A 21,037-nucleotide genomic window follows, 5' to 3' on the forward strand; every position below is an offset into this window, starting at 1 on the left:
TATATTGAGCATTTAAGAAATAAACAGTACCAATTCTACACAAAGCCTTCCAGAAAATTAAAGCACAGTGAAAATTTCTCAACTCATTCTATAAGGCCAGCATTACTCTGATATTAAAATCCAACAAAGACATTACAAGAAAACTACATATCCCTCATGAACACAGATGCAAAAATTAATAACAAAATTTTATTAAATAAATATGACAATTTATACACCATGACTAAATGGAATTTATCCCAGAAATGCCAGGTTGGATTAACATTCAAAATCAATCAAGTTATTCACCATCATTAACACACTAAAACCAAAAAAACTATATAAATCTCAATAGATGCAGAAAAAGTATTTGACAAAATCCAACATTTATTCCTGATACAAATTCCCATAAAACTAGGAATAAAAAGAAACTTCCTCCAACAGGTAAAAGACATCTTTAAAAAACCTACAGTTAACATCATACTTAATGGTAAAGACTGAATGATTTCGCCTAAGATCAAGAACATGGCAAGTATATACACTTTCATCACTTCTATTAAACATATATTGAAGGTTCTAGCCAATGTAATAGGCAAGAAAAAGGGAAGGCATCCAGATTGGAAAGGAAGTAAAATGGTTTTTATTCATAGACAACATGAAACATGATTACACATATAGAAAATCCTATGGAATCTACAAAAAACAATTACCAGAATGAATAAGTTAGTTTTGCAAATAAGTTAGGTTTCAGGATACAAAATCAATATACTAAAAAGTAATTATATTTCTATATATAATTGGAACTAAATAAATGGAAACTAAATTTTTAAAAATACCAATAATACATCAAAAATATGAAATACTTAGGGACAAATCTGACAAAAGAGAAATCTGTTCCCTAAAAATTACAACATATCGCTGGCAGAAATTAGAGATGACTCAAATAAAAGGGAAAATATACTGTGTTCATGGATCAGTAGACTCACTATTATTAGGCTATCAATTCTTCCCCAATTGATTTACAGCCCTAAGTAATCTTAATCAAAATCCTAGAGGGCCTTTAAAAAAGAAAATGAAATGAATTGTCGAATCTCAGAGGGAAGACGGGGGTAGGTGGATGGGTGGGTGGGAAGAGATCAACCAAAGAACTTGTATGCATATATGCTAACCCATGGACAAAGACAATGGGGAGGGGTGAAGGCCTGGGCTGGGGGTGCGGGAGCAGGCTAGAAGGTGTCAATGAGGGAAAAGAGGACATACATAATACTTTCAACAATAAAGATTTAAAATAAATAAAATAAGAAATTGATGATTCTAAAATTTATATGAAAATAGAAAGGACCTAGAATAGTCAAAACATTTTTTATAACGAAGTACAAAATTGTAAGATTTACATTATCCGATTTAAAGGCTTATTATAAAGCTATCAAGACAGTGTCACTCAGTGGTTAGAATGTAGGCCCAGACACCAAAGGGTTGCAGATTTGATTCCCAGTCAAGGACACATCACTGTGTGGCAAGTTCATCCAAGCCTCTGTGGGGGTGAGTGCGGGAGGCAACCAACTGATGTCTCTCTCTCACATCAATGTCTCTGTCTCTGTCTCTGTCTCTCTCAACCTCCCTTCCCTTCCACTCTCTCTAAAAATCAATGGAAAAAAATATCCTCAGGTGAGAATTAACAACAAAAAAAGGCAGTGTGGTGTTGATGTTAGTATAAACAAGTAAACTGATGGAACCAAAGAGAATCCAGAAATAGATTCATAAACATGTGGCTAACTAGTTTTCAATAAAGATGAAAAGCAATTCAATGGAGAAAGGACAGAAAAAAATTATGATGCTTAGCACAACTGAATATTCATATGCTAATAAACAAAATACAGCAAAACCCTTCCACCCATAACTCCCACCACGTACAAAAAAATTCTAGACCTAAATTTAAAATCTAAAATTATAAAACATAACCAAAGAACTTATATACTTACTAGAGGCCCAGTGCATGAAAATTCATGCACTGGGGGGGGGGGGGGGGGGGGGGGACGGTCCCTCAGCCAAGCCTGCCCTCTCTCACAGTCTGGGAGCTCTCGGGGCGGGAGGTGACCCGGCGATCAGGGGAAGGCGACGTCCCCATCACACCTCTGCTGCTGCCACTACCGGCAGTGCAAGCCTCGGCTGGCCATGGTTACCTGAGCCTCGGGCAGCACTGGGCGGCTGGGAAGCCACCATCCAAGGCTGGCCTGCACCTCGGGCCGGCCCTGGGCGGGTGGGGGGCTGAGGGGACTGGGGGACTACAGAGGCAGGCGTGCGGCAAGGCAGGGCTGAGGGGACTAAGCACCGCCATCTTATGGCTGTGGGCACTGCCATCTTTGAGGGTGGGGCAGTCAATTAGCATATTCCCTCCTTATTGGCTGTGGGTGCCACCATCTTTGCGATGGTGTGAGGGTCAATTAGCATATTCCCTCTCTATTAGATAGGATATACTAGGTGTACCGGTTAATAATGCTTTATTTCAATAGATGGAGTTACACATATGTTGATATATATGCGATTTGGTATGTATGCTATTTTATTGTATTAACAACAAGCTTCAAAACTTCATATGTCAAGTTTTCTGAAGGTGTTAACATCATAGATATTTTTACACTTAAAAATGTCGAATTTCATGCCAAAAAAAGCATTTGCGGGAAGTTTTAATTCATTACTTTATTTTGAAGAAAAGTGCTGCTGAAAGTTATCGTATACTTCAGGAAGCTTATGGTAAACATGCTCCATCTCAAGATACTTGTGAACGTTGGTTTAAATGCTTTAAAAGTGATGATTTCCATGTGAAAGACAATGAATGTCCAGATCAACCAAAAAAGTTTGAAGACCAACAATTACAAGCATTATTGGATGACGATGCATGTCAAACTCAAAAACAACTTGCAGAAAGTTTAAAAGTTGGTCAGCAAACAATTTTCGATCATTTACAAGCAATGGGAAAGATTTTAAAGCAAGGAAAATGGGTGCCACATCAAATGAACGAAAGACAAATGGAAAACCAAAAAGTCATCAGTAAAATGTTGCTTCAACGGCACGAAAGAAAGTCTTTTTTTGCATCAAATTGTGACTGGTGATGAAAAGTGGATTTATTTTGAGAATCCCAAATGCACAAAATCATGGGTTGATCGAGGTCAACCATCACATCGACTGCAAGGCCAAATCGCTTCAGAAAGAAGAGAATGCTCTGCATTTGGTGAGATCAGGAAGATGTGGTGTATTATGAGCTTCTAAAGCCAGGTGAAACCGTTAATACTGATCGCTACTGACAACAAATAATCAATTTGAACTATGCTTTGGTTGTGAAACAACCAAAATGTTCCAGAAGACACGGCAAAGTAATTTTGCTTCATGATACCACACCATCACACACTTCAAAACCAATTAAAGACATGTTAAAAGATCTTGCCTGGGAAGTATTAACCCACCCGTTGTATTCACCAGACCTTGCTCCTTCAGATTACCACTTGTTCTGATTGATGGCACACACACTTTCTGAGCAGTACGTACTTCAAAAAGTACGAAGAAGTGGAAAATTGGGTCTCTGAATGGTTTGCCTCAAAACAAGAAAAGTTCTATTGGGATGGTATCCACAAATTACCTGAAAGATGGGGAAATGTGTAGCTAGTGATGGACATTACTTTGAATAAAGCACTTTTGATATTTCTCTTGAAATTATGTTTTCTTTTATTACAAAATCCGCTATTATTAACCAGTACACTGCACAGCCCATGGACACAGACAATAGGGTAGTGAAGACCTGGTGAGGGCAGTGGTAGGGGTTGGGAGGAGGGAGTAAGGGGGAGAAAACAGGAGATATCTGTAATACTATCAACAATAAAAATACATTTAAAAAAATAAATAAAACTATAAAACTTTTAGAAGAAAACTTAAGAGAAAAATCTCTCTTAGATACAATATCAAAAGCGTGATCCATTAAAAAGCTGATAAATTGGACATCGACAAAATTTATATCTTCTCTTCAAGAGATACTGCTAAGAGAATGAAAAGACAAGACAGACTGAGAATATTTGTAAATCACATATCTGATAAATGACTTATATGCATAAGATATATGTAAGAAAACAACCCAACTTTTTAAAGTCAGGGGAAATATGAACAAATACTTTACCCAAAAAATATGGACAGCAAATAAGCACATGAAAAGATATTCAACATCATCAGTCATTAAGGAAATGCAAATCAAAACCACAATGTGATCTTATTACACATCTATTACAATGTCTAAAATGAAAAAGATTCACCATACCAAGTGTTGGTGAGAATGTAGAGCAAATGGAACTTTCATATATTACTAATGGGATGTAAAATGGTACAACTGTCTGGAAAACAGTTTAGCAGTTTCTTAAAATAGTAAATACACACTTACAATATGATCCAGCCATTCCACCACCAGGCATATATCCAAGAGAAATTAAAACTGGTACACAAATATTCCTAGCAGCTTTATCTGTAGCCAAAATATGGAAACAATCCAAAAATCCATCAACAATTGAGTAGATAAACAAATTATGAGATGTCCATACAATGAAATACTATCCAGCCATTAAAAGGAACCAACTACTGACACATCCTCCTCCTATATAATAAAAGGCTAATATGCAAATCCACCAACGGCAGAACAACTGGTTGCTATGACGTACACTGACCACCAGGGGGCAGACACTCAACACAGGAGCTGCCCCCTGGTGGTCAGTGTGCTCCCACAGGGGGAGCACTGCTCAGCCAGAAGCCCTGAACTGGGCTCACTGCTGGCGAGCCTAGCAGCAGTGCAGGGAGAGCCTCTCCCGCCTCCGAGGCCGCGCTAAGAATGTCTGATTGACGGCTTAGGCCTGCTCCCCCGGGGAACGGGCCTAAGTCATCAGTCAGACATCACCCAAGGGCTCCCAGACTGTGAAAGGCACAGGCCAGGCTGAGGGACCCCCCCCCAAGTGCACGAATTTTGTGCACTGGGCCTCTACTAATACAAGAATGAACATCAGAACATTATGTTAAGTGAAAGAAGCCAGAGACAAAAGACTACATAGTTTTGGTTCCGTTTATAAAAAATCCAGAAAAGGCAAATTTATAGAGACATCAAATTAGTGGATGCCTGGGACTGAGGGTGGGAGTGGGGCTGGCACAAGGGAACTTTTTTTTTAGATGTTTTTATTTATTTTAGAGAGAGAGGAAGGGAGAGGGATAGAGAGATAGAAACATTGATGAGAGAGACACATTGATCGACTGCTTTCTGCACACCCTGTACTGGGATCAAGCCCACAACCGGGGCATGTGCCCTGATGGGGAATGGAACTGGGGACCTCTTGGTGCATGGATCAATGCTCAGCTACTAAGCCACACCAGCTGGTCATGAGAACTTTTAAGCAAACTAGCACAAGGGAAGTTTTTGGAATGACAGAAATGTTAATAAACTGGATTATAGTGATGATATACAACTCTACATATTTACTAAAATCATTGAACTGTATGCTTAAAAGGAGTGAGTTTTGTGAGTTGTTCCTCAATAATGTTGTTAAAAAGAAGAGTACATAATGTATAATTCCATTTATTTTTAAATTCTAGAAAATCTATAATAATCTAAAGCATATCAGTGGTTGTCTAGGGATAAAGACAGATTACAAAGGGACAGGAGGAAACTTTTGGGGTAATGAATATCTTTTTTTGTGGTTATGGTTTTATGGATATATACATATATAAAAGTTAATCAAATTGTATACTATACACATGAGCTGTTTATATGTCTATTATCCTATATAATAAAAGGCTAATATGCAAATAGACTGAACAGTGGAACAACCGGAACAACTGAACAACTGGTCGCTATGACGTGTGCTGACCACCAGGGAGCATGTGCAGAACACGGCTGGCATTGGCCGCGGCAGGATGGTAGAGCAGGTAAGCAGGGGTGCCAGACCAAGGCGGGGTGCCGGTTGCTGTCATCGGGGCGAGCCTCTGATGGTTACTGAAAATTCTTTGCTCCTATGTGCTGTGGTCCTGCCCGCCTGACACTCACACCCGCTGATGGCGCCAAGTGATTGGGACCGGCGCCGGGCACAAGCAGCAGGTGTGAGCGGGGCTGGCACTGGCATTAGGTGTGAGTGGCGGCTTTGGTACCAGCAGCGAGTGCAAGTGGCAGCTTTGGCGCCAGCAGCAGGTGCGAGCACCATCCTGCCTACTAAAGAATTTTCAGTAACCAGCAGAGGCATGCCCCGATGACAGCGATTGCCCTGCCTTGGTCTGGCACCCCACTCACCTGCTCCACCCTCCCACCACAGCAAATGTCTGCCATGTTCCACACATGCCCCCTGGTGGATGTCATAGCGCACGTCATAGCGACCATTTGTTCGGCTGTTCAGTTGTTCCACCATTTGGTGTACTAGTATTTGCATATTAGCCTTTTATTACATAAGATTATGATTTTTAAAGAAACAGGAAAAGGAGATATGAAGCAAATTATCTTACTTCAGAAACTCTGAAATAATAGTGACATTTTAGGGGATGATATAGGATTGAAACACTTGGGTGAATTTTCTTAGGCAATTTTTTCTGGTATTTGACAGAAATCATAAAAACAAACCCAATTCTGAACAAACTCTAAGTCATATAATAATGCCCCAGGAGTACATCTATTTCTTCTTCAAAGAACTTTATTCAGATTGATGAAAGGTTTCTATTCATGTTCTCTTTCTCCATCTCTCATTTCTCCCTCTTGCTCCTTCCTCCTTCCTCCTCACTCTCAGTCTGGGAGCTACCTTCTCCAAATCAAGCAAGCCAGCTCCACTGGTTATGATTAATACCATAATTCAAGATGACCAAAAAAGAAAAACAAAAACCTCTATCGTGAGCTATTCTGTTTTGAGTAGTAGATTTCAGGGTACACACAGGATGCTGATACTTATCTGGGTCATAACTTCACGGTCCAGGTAGAGGCCCTCCTTGGTAAGACACATGCTACCCTGGTGTTGCTTAATATTAAAGAACTAGAGGTCCAGTGCAGTCCTTTGGGGTGGCCTGTGGGGATCAGGCCCCAGCTCATGCCCCCAGCCTCGCAGCCCTGCAGCCCCGCCTGGCACCCCACCATGGCCTGGTGCCGCCCCCTCACCTGCTCCAATCATCCTGCCTGCGGGGCAATCGATCAGGGTCAGGCCCCCGCCCAGTCCCCTCAGCTCCTGGGAGCCGGGCAGCAGCCCCACCCCCTGCTGCCGCCACTGGTTGCCATCTGCGGGTCGGGCTCCCGCTTGCACCCGCCTTGGCCTGGCACCACCTGCTCACCTGCTCCACCATCCTGCCATAGTCCCACTCTCATCGGGGCCCATCGGGGCCGGCAGTGCCTCCACTGCTGCCTGCTGCCAGCACCACGTCGCTGACGCCTGCCATATGTATGCCACACTGCCCCCTGGTGGGTCAGCGCACATCATAGGGTGCGGTCGAACTCCCAGTTGGACAATTTGCATATTAGGCTTTTATTATATAGGATGATTTGCAAAAATTCAGCTTTTAAAACATTCTGATTTGAGACACAACTGTATTAAAATAAAAACTATTGTCACAAAAATCCTACTAGATGAAAGACAGTGTCTTCCTACACTAGCAAAGCCAGTGGGGTATGAAAGACATATCCCAAGCCAATTCTTAGTAACTAAAGATGAGGCTGGTGAATATGGCAGGGTTTAAGTTTGCAGTAGTTTGTTCAAAGTTATATCTTCTCAGACCTCCCTGGAGAAACTAAGACCATCACAGAAAGGAGAAAGGGGGAGGGATGTTTTGTTAACTAAGTCTTAGCAGCTTCTGCGGCTTTTTTACTGTGGCTCAAGTTTGGCCAATTAGCAAGGATCTGTTAAATTCACATTAAAATCAACTCTTGCCTTATTAATTAACTTACAATGTAGCCAACAAAAACATTATCAAATTCATTTCACATAGTAAAATCAGATAAGCAGACTAAAGAACCAGAATACTAAGAGAGTAACAGGAGAAAGTAAGCAGCTGTTGTGAGAAAAAATAAAGAAAGGGCATTGTGGTTCAAGCACTAAAACTTTAGAAAAAGGAAAAGTACAATAGTAGGAATTTCTGCACACCCCCACACAAGGAAATGAGCTGCCCAGGTTTTCTCTTCATGCAATAAGCCACTCAGGAAGATTAGAAGGGTGGGGAGGTGGGGCTGGGGAAGTGAATCTGTGCACACGGACAGTATTGGAAAAGCCTAGGTTACTCAGGGCTTAGAAGCCCATACAAATTACACAGGCCAGAGAGCTGAGGGGGGCCTGGGGCTAAAAAATGTTTGGTGTCTGCTGCTCAGATAACTAAGGATGAGAATTTGGGAAAAACTAGGTCCTGAGTAATTCCAAATTTGTCAGGAAATAATGGCCAGAGTAATAAATGAACCCTTGGCAAAAATTTTACAAGCCTAAAGGATTAAAGGAAAGATTTAAAAACAAAAACCAAAAGAAAGCAACCAAGCAAAAAACCCCGATAAACAAACCAAAACAAAACAAAAGCAGGGAGGAAGGGAAGAAAGAGAACTGCTGGGGCTTCTGTCCTTGAATACGAGGCTATTTTGTGTCACTGCCTACACTCAACACCAATATCTCCTGGTAAGAGGTATGCTCTGGCCTTATGTAGAGTCAGGACAAGTTTTCCTCAGTGAAAAAAAAAAAGGGCAGCAGAGAGAGGTGTCCAAGAGCTTGGCTCATTTACCCACTCAGTCATTTGTTCCTCAGAAAGCCCCTGGCTTGTAGGGGTTGAAATGCTGTGATTATTGACTGCAAACAGGGAGATGGATGGTAGAGAGAGGAGGATCTCAGTCTCCTAAAGTCAAACCTTATGTGTAGGGATAACCTAATAGGATCTGCATTTCCTGGGCTCAAAGAGAATGCTCCTTCTTCTTTCACAAAGGCAGCAATTAATTGCCAGAAACTGAAATGCTTATACTGCAAATGTTCCAGTACCAAATCAACAAACCTGCAGACTCCTCTTCCTAGTAATTTAGAGGTTCATGGCATAGAGCCGATGCAGTAATTAAACCAAGCATTATCAGCTTCTCCTTCTTTAAGTTGAGAAAGGGAAATAAATTGGTGATATTCCTTTCCACTTTGGGAATTGCAAAAGATCCACAATACCTGCTCTTGGATACAACATGTATATTTCCAAAAGAATGAAAAATGCTACTGACAACACAGGGCCTCTAGAGCTCTGCAGGCATTTCAGGCAAGACAAGAACAATTTATGATGCAATTTCTTCCCATTTTGGATGCAGAGTTGCTTGACCTACCTTAGTGAAAACAGTACAAACTAGAAACTAGTGCTGCTAGCCAGTCATCCCTAATTAGGAGGAGGAGATCTGCCGTGTATACATTTCTCTTCCATTCCCTAGTGCATAAACAGAAGTTTGAACACCAAGTCCTCTCCTAAAAGAAATGCCTACCAGTTAACTGTTCTGAATGTACAAGAAAGATGATCTCATCACCCTTCCAAAGCTATCCATGGCCTTCCTAAGCATAGTATGTAAGGTCAAACATAACTTGTCTGGATCTGAAGACTTCACTTTGCCCCATTTTTTAGCAATGCTTGCAGCTCTCAACAGATGCTAAACTATATGATGCCTCCGTGCACAAAGGCTCACTTCCACCTTTGGGGCTCATAATTCAAATTCAATATTCCTCCCCCCACACCCATTCTCCATGTTAGACCATTAAACTTGAGATCCTGTTCACTGGTAGCAATTTACTGCCACTGCCCACAGCTAGTGAACAAGAAGAAAAAGAACTCCCCAGCCAACACAGGATCTTCCTTCAAGCATACAGATGAAGTCTATAGGGATTGAATTTGAGCTTTCACCATCTTCCAGGAGATTATCAGGTCTAAATCTACCATATTTTCTTTTTTGTGGTCTACTTCTGTGGGAAGCACGAGACTTGGTCGGAATGTCTGTAAGGGGGAATCTCTGAAAGGTCAGAGGCCTTTGAGGGGAACTTGCAGAAGGTGACAGCCCCTACCTTGACTTTTCCAAACAAGTCCCATCCCCCAGGGTGTTTTGCTAGAATCTCTATGTTTAGTCTTTAACCCTTTTCAGTCCAACCTCGAGGCTGACTCGACAGACCAGGCGCTAGGAGCAGGTCCAACGTCGACCAATAAGAACATTAAAAAGTTCAACATTCAATCCCGTCAATTAATTTGGACCAGATTGTTTGAATTCCAAAAATAACATTGGGCCACAAAGGGTTAAAGACCCGACCTTGTAGAAGCATATACTTTCTCAAGGATACTTACCCTACTAATTGTATCTAGAAGTTATTTTGAGTTCAAGCTGTTATGACAATAAAAACCTAAGGAGGCAGGTGAATGGGACTACATGGAAACCATAGTAAGGTAGTGCCTTAGCCCTCTCTTTCACAGAAACGTGTTACAGTAATTATTCATCCATCCTTCAGGGTCTGCCAGCCAGCCCCAGCATACTTCTAATTTTAATGATCACAATTATCCTGTAGTGTGATGACTATACCCATCTCTCCTAACTATGTTCAGTGAGTTCATGTTGGTAGCTTGAAATTGGTAATGGTGGTAGTATTTACACTATGAAATTGACGAAGTCTACAATTCAGGGCTTGTTTTTGTTTTCTAGGAAACCCAGTTGTAAACATTTACCATACAAAACTGTTATCCCTATAATCATCTGTACTTCCTCTCCTGTGAGACCCAACCTCCTTTTCTTTCACCCAAATATTCCATTGAATTGTCTTGGAATTACTACTCCATGATTAATAAGTCACTTGTATGCTCAGTCGTTTCATGTTTTGTTCCCTATACCTCCTGCAGGACAGGCTACATAATTTGCGGGATCTGGTGCAAAATGAAAATGCAGGATCCTTTGTTCAAAATCTATTAAAATTATTAAGAATTTTAAGACGACAACAACAGTAGCGCATTAAACCAAAAACCAAAAACAGGGCCTTTCTAAGTGTGGAGACTTGGATAACCACACAGTTCAAGTGCCCATAAACTAGTTAGTGACCAGCTATTCTTAACTGTAAGCCTGCACTCCCCTGAGGATACTGTTTCCATGTATGATGGCTACTTATTCTCCCATACTTTAGGATTGAAGGTGGGTTGCTATGTTATTGACTCGCCTTCCCAAATCTCTTTGCAAACAATTACTCTTCTATTTCCTTTGTAAAAACCTCTTCTCCTCTGCCATCTTGCTGCACTACACTTCAACTCTCATCATAGCTGTCATCTCCCAACAAACTAGTTACTCCTCCTACTTTACTGATGGCTTTGGTATCGGGCTCTCAAAATCCCTCTTCACCCCAAGTCCTTGCCTAGTTAAGAGAACAGACTCTGGATAGAAGCAGAGTGCCTGGGTTCAAGTCTTGATACTACCATACTAGTATATTAGTTATGTTGCCTTGGCCATGCTCCTTAACCTTTCTTTTCTTGAGCTTCCTCATTTATAAAATAGAGATGATAATAGTATTTCATAGGATTTGTTGTATGGATTAAAAGAGTTAATACATGTAAAGGGTGCAGAATGGTACCTGGCATATATTAAGTGCTCACTCAGTAAACATTAGCTATTGCTATTATCATCATCATCGGTGAAGTCTAGTTCAGTATCTACATGGATAGCTCATTTAGTATGTTCTTTTGGGCTCCCTGTCGTCAATAAATTTCTTCTCCACTCTACCCCAGCAACCTTCCACAGCTACACCCTAGATCCTGTAAGCACTTCTCCACGTCCTAAATCTTAACTTCAAATATCCCTGACTACTACCTCCTATCCTTACAGGACTCATATTTACCTGTGCCCCATATGTCTGCTTTTTATCAGCAAAACCTTTGAATATCAGGTATATCTCTTCTATCATATCTCTGTCAGCACCTATATTTGCTTCTTTTCCTATCTTCTTATACTCTCTCTTCATCCACTCTCTTGACAATAACCTCAATTTCCATGCCCCAGTTTCCTTTTACACAAGACTGGCAAAGTTCCAATCTTGGATGAATCAAACTATCAGTACCACTCTTGTAAATTCATGGTCTCCATCTTCAATGCTGCCCAGCAATCTTTCTATTTCCTTACCTATTCTGCCATCTCCTATGCTTCACAATGGCTATTTCAGACCTTTACCATTCTCTCTAAACTTCTGATATACCTGCCTCTACCCACCTATCCCCACCCCAGCTTATCTGCTTCTGCTCTCAGTAACTATCCCACTTCAGAAAAAAACAGGAACAAGATTAAAACCACCACAATATTCTCTACCAAACCTCAAAATCTACCTTAGCTGCATTTATATCCATATATTTCTTCCTTCCTATCACAATGAAGGGGATGTCTCTTCTCCTACTTAAAGCTAATCTTGTGTTCCATTCTCTGGATTCTAACTTCCCTGTCCTAGAAGGCAATTCTTCCTGAAATATGGTTCTCAGACCAGTAGTTTCAGCATTCTCCAGCATTTTACAAATGCAAATTCTCAGGCCTCGCTCTAGACCACGGGTGGGCAAACTTTTTCACTCAAGGGACACAATGGGTTCTTAAACTGGACCGGAGGGCCAGAACAAAAGCATGGATGGAATGTTTGTGTGAACTAATATAAATTCAAAGTAAACATCATTACATAAAAGGGTACAGTCTTTTTTTGTTTGTTTTATTCATTTCAAACGGGCCGGATCTGGCCCGCGGGCCGTAGTTTGCCCATAGCTGCTCTAGACCTACTAAATCACAAACTCTCAAGTGGGGCCCAGCAATGTTTAACAAGTCTTTAGGTGATTCTGATGCACACTGAAGTCTGAGGACCATAGCTCTGAGGGATTATTTGTTGTCTATCCCCTTTCCTGTATCTTCAACCTTCTTTTTTAATGCAATGGTTCCCTTGCTTGAAGAGCTCCATGTACATTCTTGCCCTTCTCCAGTCTATTCAACACACAGAAACTCATCTGATCATGCCATTCCCTCCTTAAATAAAGACCAATATTTTAAGAAGGCCTTAAGGCTCTGCACACCTCTCAAGTCTTTTCTTGCACCACTAGCTTTCTTGCTGTTGGACAAACAAGACCAGTGTCTCTCAACTTCTTAATCTTGCCACATGATAAACTTTGATATTGTTATTCCCTCTGCCTGAAATACCTTTGGCCTGTTTCTTTCCTTAGCTCCTACTTCTACTTCAAGTCTCAGATTAAACTTTCCTTTCTTAAAGTGGCCTAACCTTACCCCTTAGTTTGATTAGGTCCCTTCTATATGCTCTTAAAGAATCTACACTTATCCTTTCACAACCTACATCAAACTTATAATTATCTAATTATTATAGATATAATGTCTGTCTTCCTTGCCAGAGTATAAGCTCTACTCAGGCAGAAATCACATTTATCTTATTTACTATAATATTCCTAGTGCCTAGCTTAGTATAGTACCCTGTTCTAGTAAATGTGCAATAAATATTTGCTGACAGATTGAGCCTTGCATACATGGTGTCTCTGTCCAGAATACTTGTAATATCTTTAATCCCTTAGTGAAAGCCTACTTTCCTATGAGAAATAAGTTAAACATCTCTATAAAGTGTTCTCTGAACATACACACCACCTCCCTGCTCAAGTGGGTCACTTCCTCTTTTGTGATCCTATTGTATTGTGTACATAACTCTACTAATGCAATAATTATACACTATTGTAAATATCTATTTTCATGTCTGAGTCTCCACTAGACTGTAAACTTCCTGAGGGAACAGATCATATCTTGTTTACCTATACATCTCCAGAGCTTAGAAAAGTGCCTGACATTGATAATAAGTGTCTATAAATGTTTACGGGCATATTAAGCCTAAGTCTATATCTCTAATACTGCACTGAAAGTTCTTTTCTTAATAGTAAATCTGGGTTCCAATTCTATGTTTGCTATTCATTAGCTGCATGATCAAACTGTTTAACTTTAGGCCTCAGTTTCCTCACCTGACAAACTTTGAAACACTAAAGCAGGGTTAGTAACACCTATCTGGAAATATTGCTATGAAATTAAATAAAATTACATGGTAAAATGATTAGCACACACAGTGCCAGGCATGCAGTACTGCCTTCCCACTCGGGCTTCAACTTGATAGAGACAACTAGGACAAAACAAATACAAAAATAAGTCACAGGAATCAAAGGAGACTGAGCATGGAGTGAGTCATTCCTTTTAATAATTTGCCCAGGAAGATCAACAGTGAAGAAACATAATAAGCGGAATTAACTCTACCAGTGGTATTATCTCCTCTGGCATACAAAGCTTGTGAGAATTCACTGTAGAAACGTCTTGGCTAACAGCCACATCTAGCTCCCTAGCCCAGCAGGTCGGGTCTTAATCTGCACTACCAGCCCTGGTTACTTCAGACTGGAATAGAAACGACCTCATAAGGAATATATTTACAGGCAGGAGATGGGGGGAAAGGAGAAGGAGAACTTGACTGCAACCACATCAATCAAGTGTTTTGCAATCTGGCAGAAATCACTGCAGAATCGTTGGTGGAGACTAACACCCACACAATGGCACTTATCTGCAGCCAACAACCAGTTTAGACTAGATAATGAGCAACTTTCTGCTTTTATCAAAACAATGTCAGACTTGCATGGAGTGAATATCTCTAAGGTCAAATTACCGTTGTTCATCTGGGAAGCACCCACAAAGATGGCACTAAGCAGCTTTATACATACACTCCTCAGCCTAGGAGCACTGGCCACAAGCACCAGGCCTCATAACCTATGTGTGCCAAATGTAAAAACAGATTTAACAGATTCTCTGCTCCTTATTCATAATATGCTTACCTCTTCGGAGCCATTGGTTTTCAGATCACCTAGTTCCTTGGAGTCATTCACTTCAGAACGCTGCGTCACTATAGGTATAACTTCTTCACTGGGACTCTCTCTCTTCTGAAGCTTCCTGATTAAGTTCTGCTGGTCACTGGAAGATACAGCAGGTCTGAGTGGAGCTCTGGGAAGGCTCTGCCTCCTCTGAGATGCCCTGCTCCAACCTAGCCCCAGAATATGAGTTGCAACATCTTCAGGTAGAAAGTCATCTGCAGCTTGGAATTTCTTTAAAAACACCAGCACGGAATTGGAAGAGTCTGTCCTAAAAGTCTGGCAGCTCTGGGGACTGTTGCAGTCTGCCTGAATGCACATCCCTTCTAACCACCAAAGGGCATGACATGCAGAGTCCTGGCAGCAGGCAGCCCAACATGACTGGAGAGAGGAGGTTCCTTCAAGAAGGCGGAGGTAATTTTCTCCCCCAGATCTCAGGCCAACTCCAAATTGTGTCTTCACCTGCTTGCACCTGCTCTCACTGGCATCTAAAAACAAAGAATGAAAATATTTAAAGATGAAATAAAAACAGACTACTACTCTGTAAAGAATCCTGAACACCAACATTTGGCTATTGTGCAAACTTGTTTTTAAGAGGGTGGGAAAGCTATCTAGTAAGAGGAACAGAAAATGCAAAAGAGTGTTTTGGGCTCAGGATATTTTAGCTTGTAGAGTACTGCTCCACATGCATTGCTGGTTCCTCTCTAATAAATCCCTTCCAAGTAGACCTTTTACAGAGAATTCCATCCAGTTCTTAAAACAAACAAATCAAAAGAGCTATTCTGGTGGCAGTGTATGGAGGAAGGGGAGAGAGGGGGCGCACACAAAGATGTTTCTCAGGAACAATGTGAAGACTAAGAGACCAGAAGAGCAGATAGCTAAATAAGCTGGAATATGTCCCCCACTGAACTGGCAGCAATACAAAGAGATGCTTGACCTTTTGCAGGTTACAGGTTTATCATGTTCTAACCAACTGTTTCCAGAGTCAGGTGGTTTTGCATATCATGGTATCAGTCAGATCAGTAGTCAAGCATACCAAAATTTTAATCATGTCAAGCTATGTCATGATAGGTAAAACAATGACCTACTGTGGTTAACCTAGATAAATGGTCCAAAATTCTGGCTAATGCTGCTTATGGAGGAACTTTTGGGCTGCTGAATTACTGAAGGCATAGCATTGATTTTCACTTCTGTATTCTTAGATGAAGTAAAGTCAAAGCATTCTCTAAATGAAAGTTGTTAGAAAGAGTTCACGTTAAGGTCTTGTTATATAGGTGTCTATAACCAACCTTGGTCAGGGTTATATAGGGCCAGAACCAGGATGAAGCAAGGGAGGTGCCTGGGGCACAAAATTTAAGGAGGCGCTTACACTCAGAGTCATTCAAGTGCAAGGTTGGCTTACCCAACCCTTGAGAGTGAGTGTCTCCTTAAATTTTATGTCCTATGTGCCTCTTTCTTCACCCTAGCCCTGGCTCTGTGATTATAACAAAGTATATTTTAGAAGTAATATAGAAAATATGCAGAAGAATCAAAGTATTAAAGAGATGGATAATCATATGTCTGCTTATACACATAACTGAAAAAAGGCTATGACTAGCTAAAGTAACAAACTGATAATCATCCAAAGCCAACCTAACTCCCAGAAAATACCTACTAAATGTCCAAGAGACTAAATGTGGACACCAGGTGACTGAGAAAATAAAGGTGGGCTTCTGAATCACTGCGCCCCCCGCCCAGCGGGGCTTGACAGGAGTGGGGCCGTCCAGGTCTGGGTCTCGCTCAGTGGAGGTGGGGCCAGCCGGGTCTGGGTCTTGACGGGGGTGGGGTCGGCCAGGTCTGGTTCTCGCCCAATGGGGGGAGGGGGGGGCTGGCTAGGTCTGGGTCTTGCCCAATGGGGGGTGGGGCTGGCTGGGTCTGGGTCTCGCTCAATCTCTGACACTTCTATTAGAAAGGGCAAATAGCAATATTAAAATATTTCCTCTAATTAATTCCCTTTTAATGTGCATGACTTTCGTGCACTGGGCCACTAGTCCTATATAATAGAGGTACCATGCTAATTGACTGCCACGCCCTCACAAATGGCGGCACCCACAGCCACAAGATGATAGCGCCCAGTTCCCTCAGCCCCGCCAGGGGCGGCAGGCATGTGGCACAGTCAGGTCTGCTCCCAGGTGGGTCCAGCTGCTCCGCACGCCTGCCACCAGAGTCCCTCAGTACCCTCAGCCCCACTGGCAGTGAATTTTCATGCGACCATTACCTTTTTAAAAAATCCTTACCCAAGGATATGATTATTCCTTTTAGATCATCTGTTCTCGGGGAGCAGGCCTAAGCCATCAGGTGGGCATCCTCATCCTCCAAGGGTCCCAGACTGTGAAAGGGCACAGGATGGGCTGAGGGACCCCCTGTGTGCATGAATTTTCATGCACCAGGCCTCTAGTATTAATATAATGAATGTGGAAAAGGCTTTAGGAAGAGCTCAACTTTTTTTATTTTATTTTAAGATAGCATGGGTTTAATCAGTCTTTCAGTGTTAAATTACTTCAAAAGTGTTTTTATTTAATTGAAGACAGCTGGCCTCTAATGGCATTGAAAATATAAGAAAAGGAATTTATAAATTGTGAGGAATGGGCTAAGGGTGTAGCACTAATATACAGGAGCTCAGATCTCAAGATTCTGATACAGATCCTCCTGAGAAAAAAAATAAGTGATTAATGGGACACAAGCAGGACTGATTCAAAATATCACGACCCCCATACCCAAAAGAACAGGCAGGCAGGAGGGAGAAGAGGAGGCAGGAGTTCTTTCATCAGGCCTCTTAGCACAAACTCCTGATAGCAACTCTTAATAGGCACTAAAGAATGCATACATGAAAGAAACCCTATCATTGTAATAAATGTGGAAAATCTTTCAGGTATACATCCTTTGATGAACATAAGAAAACTCATGGTGGAAATAAACCTTGATGGTGTAATGAAAGCCTTTATGAAGAGCTCAATTCTTATTAGACATCAGATAATTCATACTAGACAAAAACCCTATCACTGTAAGAAATGTGGGAAAGTCTTCAGTTACAGCTCAAGCCTTTTTGAATATCAAAGAATCCATACTAAAGAAAAATCTGATGAATGTAATTAATGTGGGAAGACTTTTCCCCAAAGTTTGACCCTTAGGTTTTATTCCCAGTCAAGGTACATGCCCAGGTTGCAGGATCCACCCAGTAAGAGATGTGCAGGAGACAGTTAATCGATGTTATGCTGCCACACTGATGTTTCTTTCTTTCCTCTATCTCTCAAAAAATTTTAAAAAAATCTTTAAAGTATTTTCACCTTTAAAAAAAATCTGTTTACCTCTATCCTGGAGAACTTCTCAGTTGTTAGGATTTCATTGTAATATAGTCCATACTCGTGAGATATTTGAAGACTCTAAATGTCTATCAATATGGAAGTAGTTACTAAAGAATATGGTGTGTATAGTGTGCTACAATGTGTTTTGGGGGGGAGAACATAATGTTTATGTATATTATGCATAGACTATTTTTGGAAGAATATTATGTGCAGCCCTAGTTGGTTTGACTCAGTGGATAGAGCATCAGCCTGTAGACTGAAGGGTCCTAGCTTTGATTCCAGTCAAGGGCATGTACCTCGATTGTAGGCTCCTCCCCTGCCCAGGCTCTGGCTGGGGCATGTGCAGAAAGCAACCAATTGATGTGTTTCTCTCACATCGATATTTCTCTCTGTCTGTCCCTCTCTCGTCCACTCTCTCAAAAAATCAATGGAAAAATATCATTGGGTGAGGATTTTTTAAAAAAAAGGATATTGTTGCAATTAAAAACAATGAGGTAGAGTCGTAGCTGGGTAGCTCAGTTGGTTAGAGTGTTGTCCTTATATGCTGAGGTTGTGGGTTTGAGCTCTGATCAGGACACATACGGTACAAGAATCAACCTATGAATGCATAAATAAGTTGAAAAACAAATCGATGTCTTTCCCTAAAAATCAATCAATCAATTAATAATTTCTAAAAATAATTAAAAGCAATGAGGTAGAGTTCTATATTCAGTATGAGGCAAAATTAGGTTTCAGTTGTGAGTACGCAAAACAGAGTTTATTCTTGTATTATCATTTATTAATTATTATATTATTTTCCATACAAACAACTGTAAACCTACTTTTGCACCACCCTGTACAGCCATAGAAACATCCCCACAATACCTTAAGTTAAAAAAGCAAGCTGCATGCCCTAACCAGTTTGGCTCAGTGGACAGAGGTTTGGCTCAGTGGATAGAGTGTTGGCCTGCGGACTGAAGGGTCCAGGTTCAATTCCAGTCAAGGGCATGTACCTTGGTTGTGGGCACATCCCCAGTAACGGGTGTGCAAAAGGCAGCTGTTCGATGTTTCTCTCTCATTGATGTTCCTAACTCTCTATCCCTCTCCCTTCCTCTCTGTAAAAAATCAATAAAATACATTTTAAAAAAAAGCAAGCTGCAGAAAATCTATATATTATAATCTTACTTATATTTTTAAATTAAGCTTTTTTGTTTCTACATATCTGTTTATATATATAAAAGGCTAAGTGTCCATCTGTCTGACCGGTAGATATGACACGCACTGACCACCAGGAGGCAGACACTCAGTGCAGGAGTAGCCATGATGTGCACTCGCCATTTAAAAATAAACAGCACCACGGACCTGGCGCCAACAAACCAAACCAACACTCAACTTCCCCCAAGTGGGACATAGGCCCCGCCACCACCCCAGAGTGACACCCCACCAAATCGCAGCCAACTCTGCCAAGACCCCATGGAGCAGCCCTGCCCAGCCCAGAAACGTTCACTGTGGGCTCCAGGTAATGACATCACATAGCCATGCCCAGCTTCCTTTCCCTAGCGACTAGCCTCTGTAGTTTCTGCAGCCCAGGAACACAACTTGCTTATAGCCACGTGCAAACATTTTACAGTTTAACCAAATGTTTGTGAAGCGTTTTCCTGTGCCTCATCTCATTTGATCCTCACGGAAGTCCTGGAGTAGATAGATAGGAGACTCGGTAGAATCCTATTTTCATTTTATTAGCCGGAAAACAGAGATTTAGAAAGCTTAGAAACCTGACCCGACTAAAAAGAAGTAAGAAATGGTGGACCTTGAAAATTACTTCAGGTTTTCTCACTGTGCAGAATATAGTCAAACACTGCTACAGTTAAATATTTTGCCCTTTGTTCTCCCTGCATGATCTACAATAATAATCTGCTTTGTGTTGGTATTTACTGCTGTGCTGCTGATAATTACCTGAAAGAGAAGTTGGGGTGCTTCACTGGGCTGGAAAAAGTTTAGCTAAATCAGAAAGCAGGTCTAATTAAACAAGTTTATTATATATATATACTAGAGGCCCAGTGCACGAATTCATGCATGGGTGGGGTCCCCTGGGGTAGCCTGCAGGGATCGGGCCCCAGCTCACATCCCCAGTCTCACAGCCCCACAGCCCCGCAGCCCTGCCTGGCACCCTGCTGTGGCCTGGTGCCTGCCCCTCACCTGCTCCACCATCCCGCCTGCAGGCGATCAATCAGGGCTGGGCCCCCTGCCTGGCTCCCTCAGTGCCTGGGAGGTGGGCGGTGGCCCCGTCCCCAACCACCACCACTAGTCGCTGTCTGCAGGGCAATCAGCAGAGCAATCAGGCCCTGGCTCACACCCGCCTTGGCCTGACACCACCCCTCATCTGCTCCACCATCCCGCCATAGTCCCACTCTCGTCAGGGCCCACTGGGGCCAGCAGCGCCTCCACTGCCGCCTGCTGCCAGCACCGCATTGCTGACGCCTGCCATGTTCCGCACTGCCCCCTGGCAGTCAGTGCACATCATAGCGAGCGGTCAAACGCCCAGTTGAACAATTTGTGTATTGGGCTTTTATTATATAGGATAAAAGGCTAAGTTGACTTTTATCGCAAGTGCCATACATATAAAGCTCTCACTGGCAACAACTGCATGTGTGTGTTTTGATCTGTCATTGTCGATCATGAATTTGGTTGACACTTCTATTATAGAGAAAGGGTGAACAGCGATATTAAAATATTTCTTCTAATTAATTTCCTTTCAATGTGCACGAATCCGTGCACCAGGACACTAGTATATTCTATGCATTCAAAAAGATCTAGAAAAATAAAAACTAAATTTTAACAGCAAAAAT

General features: G+C 41.7%; 1 protein-coding gene across 9 annotated transcripts in view; it reads right to left on the reverse strand.

Annotated features, from left to right (window-relative positions):
- KIAA0319L (KIAA0319 like) overlaps positions 1 to 21,037 on the reverse strand; it is a 111,243-nt gene that overhangs the window by 59,631 nt on the left and 30,575 nt on the right. For all 9 annotated transcript variants that reach the window (XM_036352500.1, XM_036352495.1, XM_036352501.1 and 6 more), the window contains one exon: positions 14,833 to 15,353. In XM_036352500.1, the coding sequence (XP_036208393.1) occupies positions 14,833 to 15,186 (354 nt within the window). In that variant the 5' untranslated portion in view covers positions 15,187 to 15,353. The remainder of the gene's footprint in view (positions 1 to 14,832; positions 15,354 to 21,037) is intronic.

This window comes from Myotis myotis, unplaced genomic scaffold (genome assembly GCF_014108235.1).
Source record: "Myotis myotis isolate mMyoMyo1 unplaced genomic scaffold, mMyoMyo1.p scaffold_m19_p_2, whole genome shotgun sequence".
NCBI lineage: Eukaryota > Metazoa > Chordata > Mammalia > Chiroptera > Vespertilionidae > Myotis > Myotis myotis.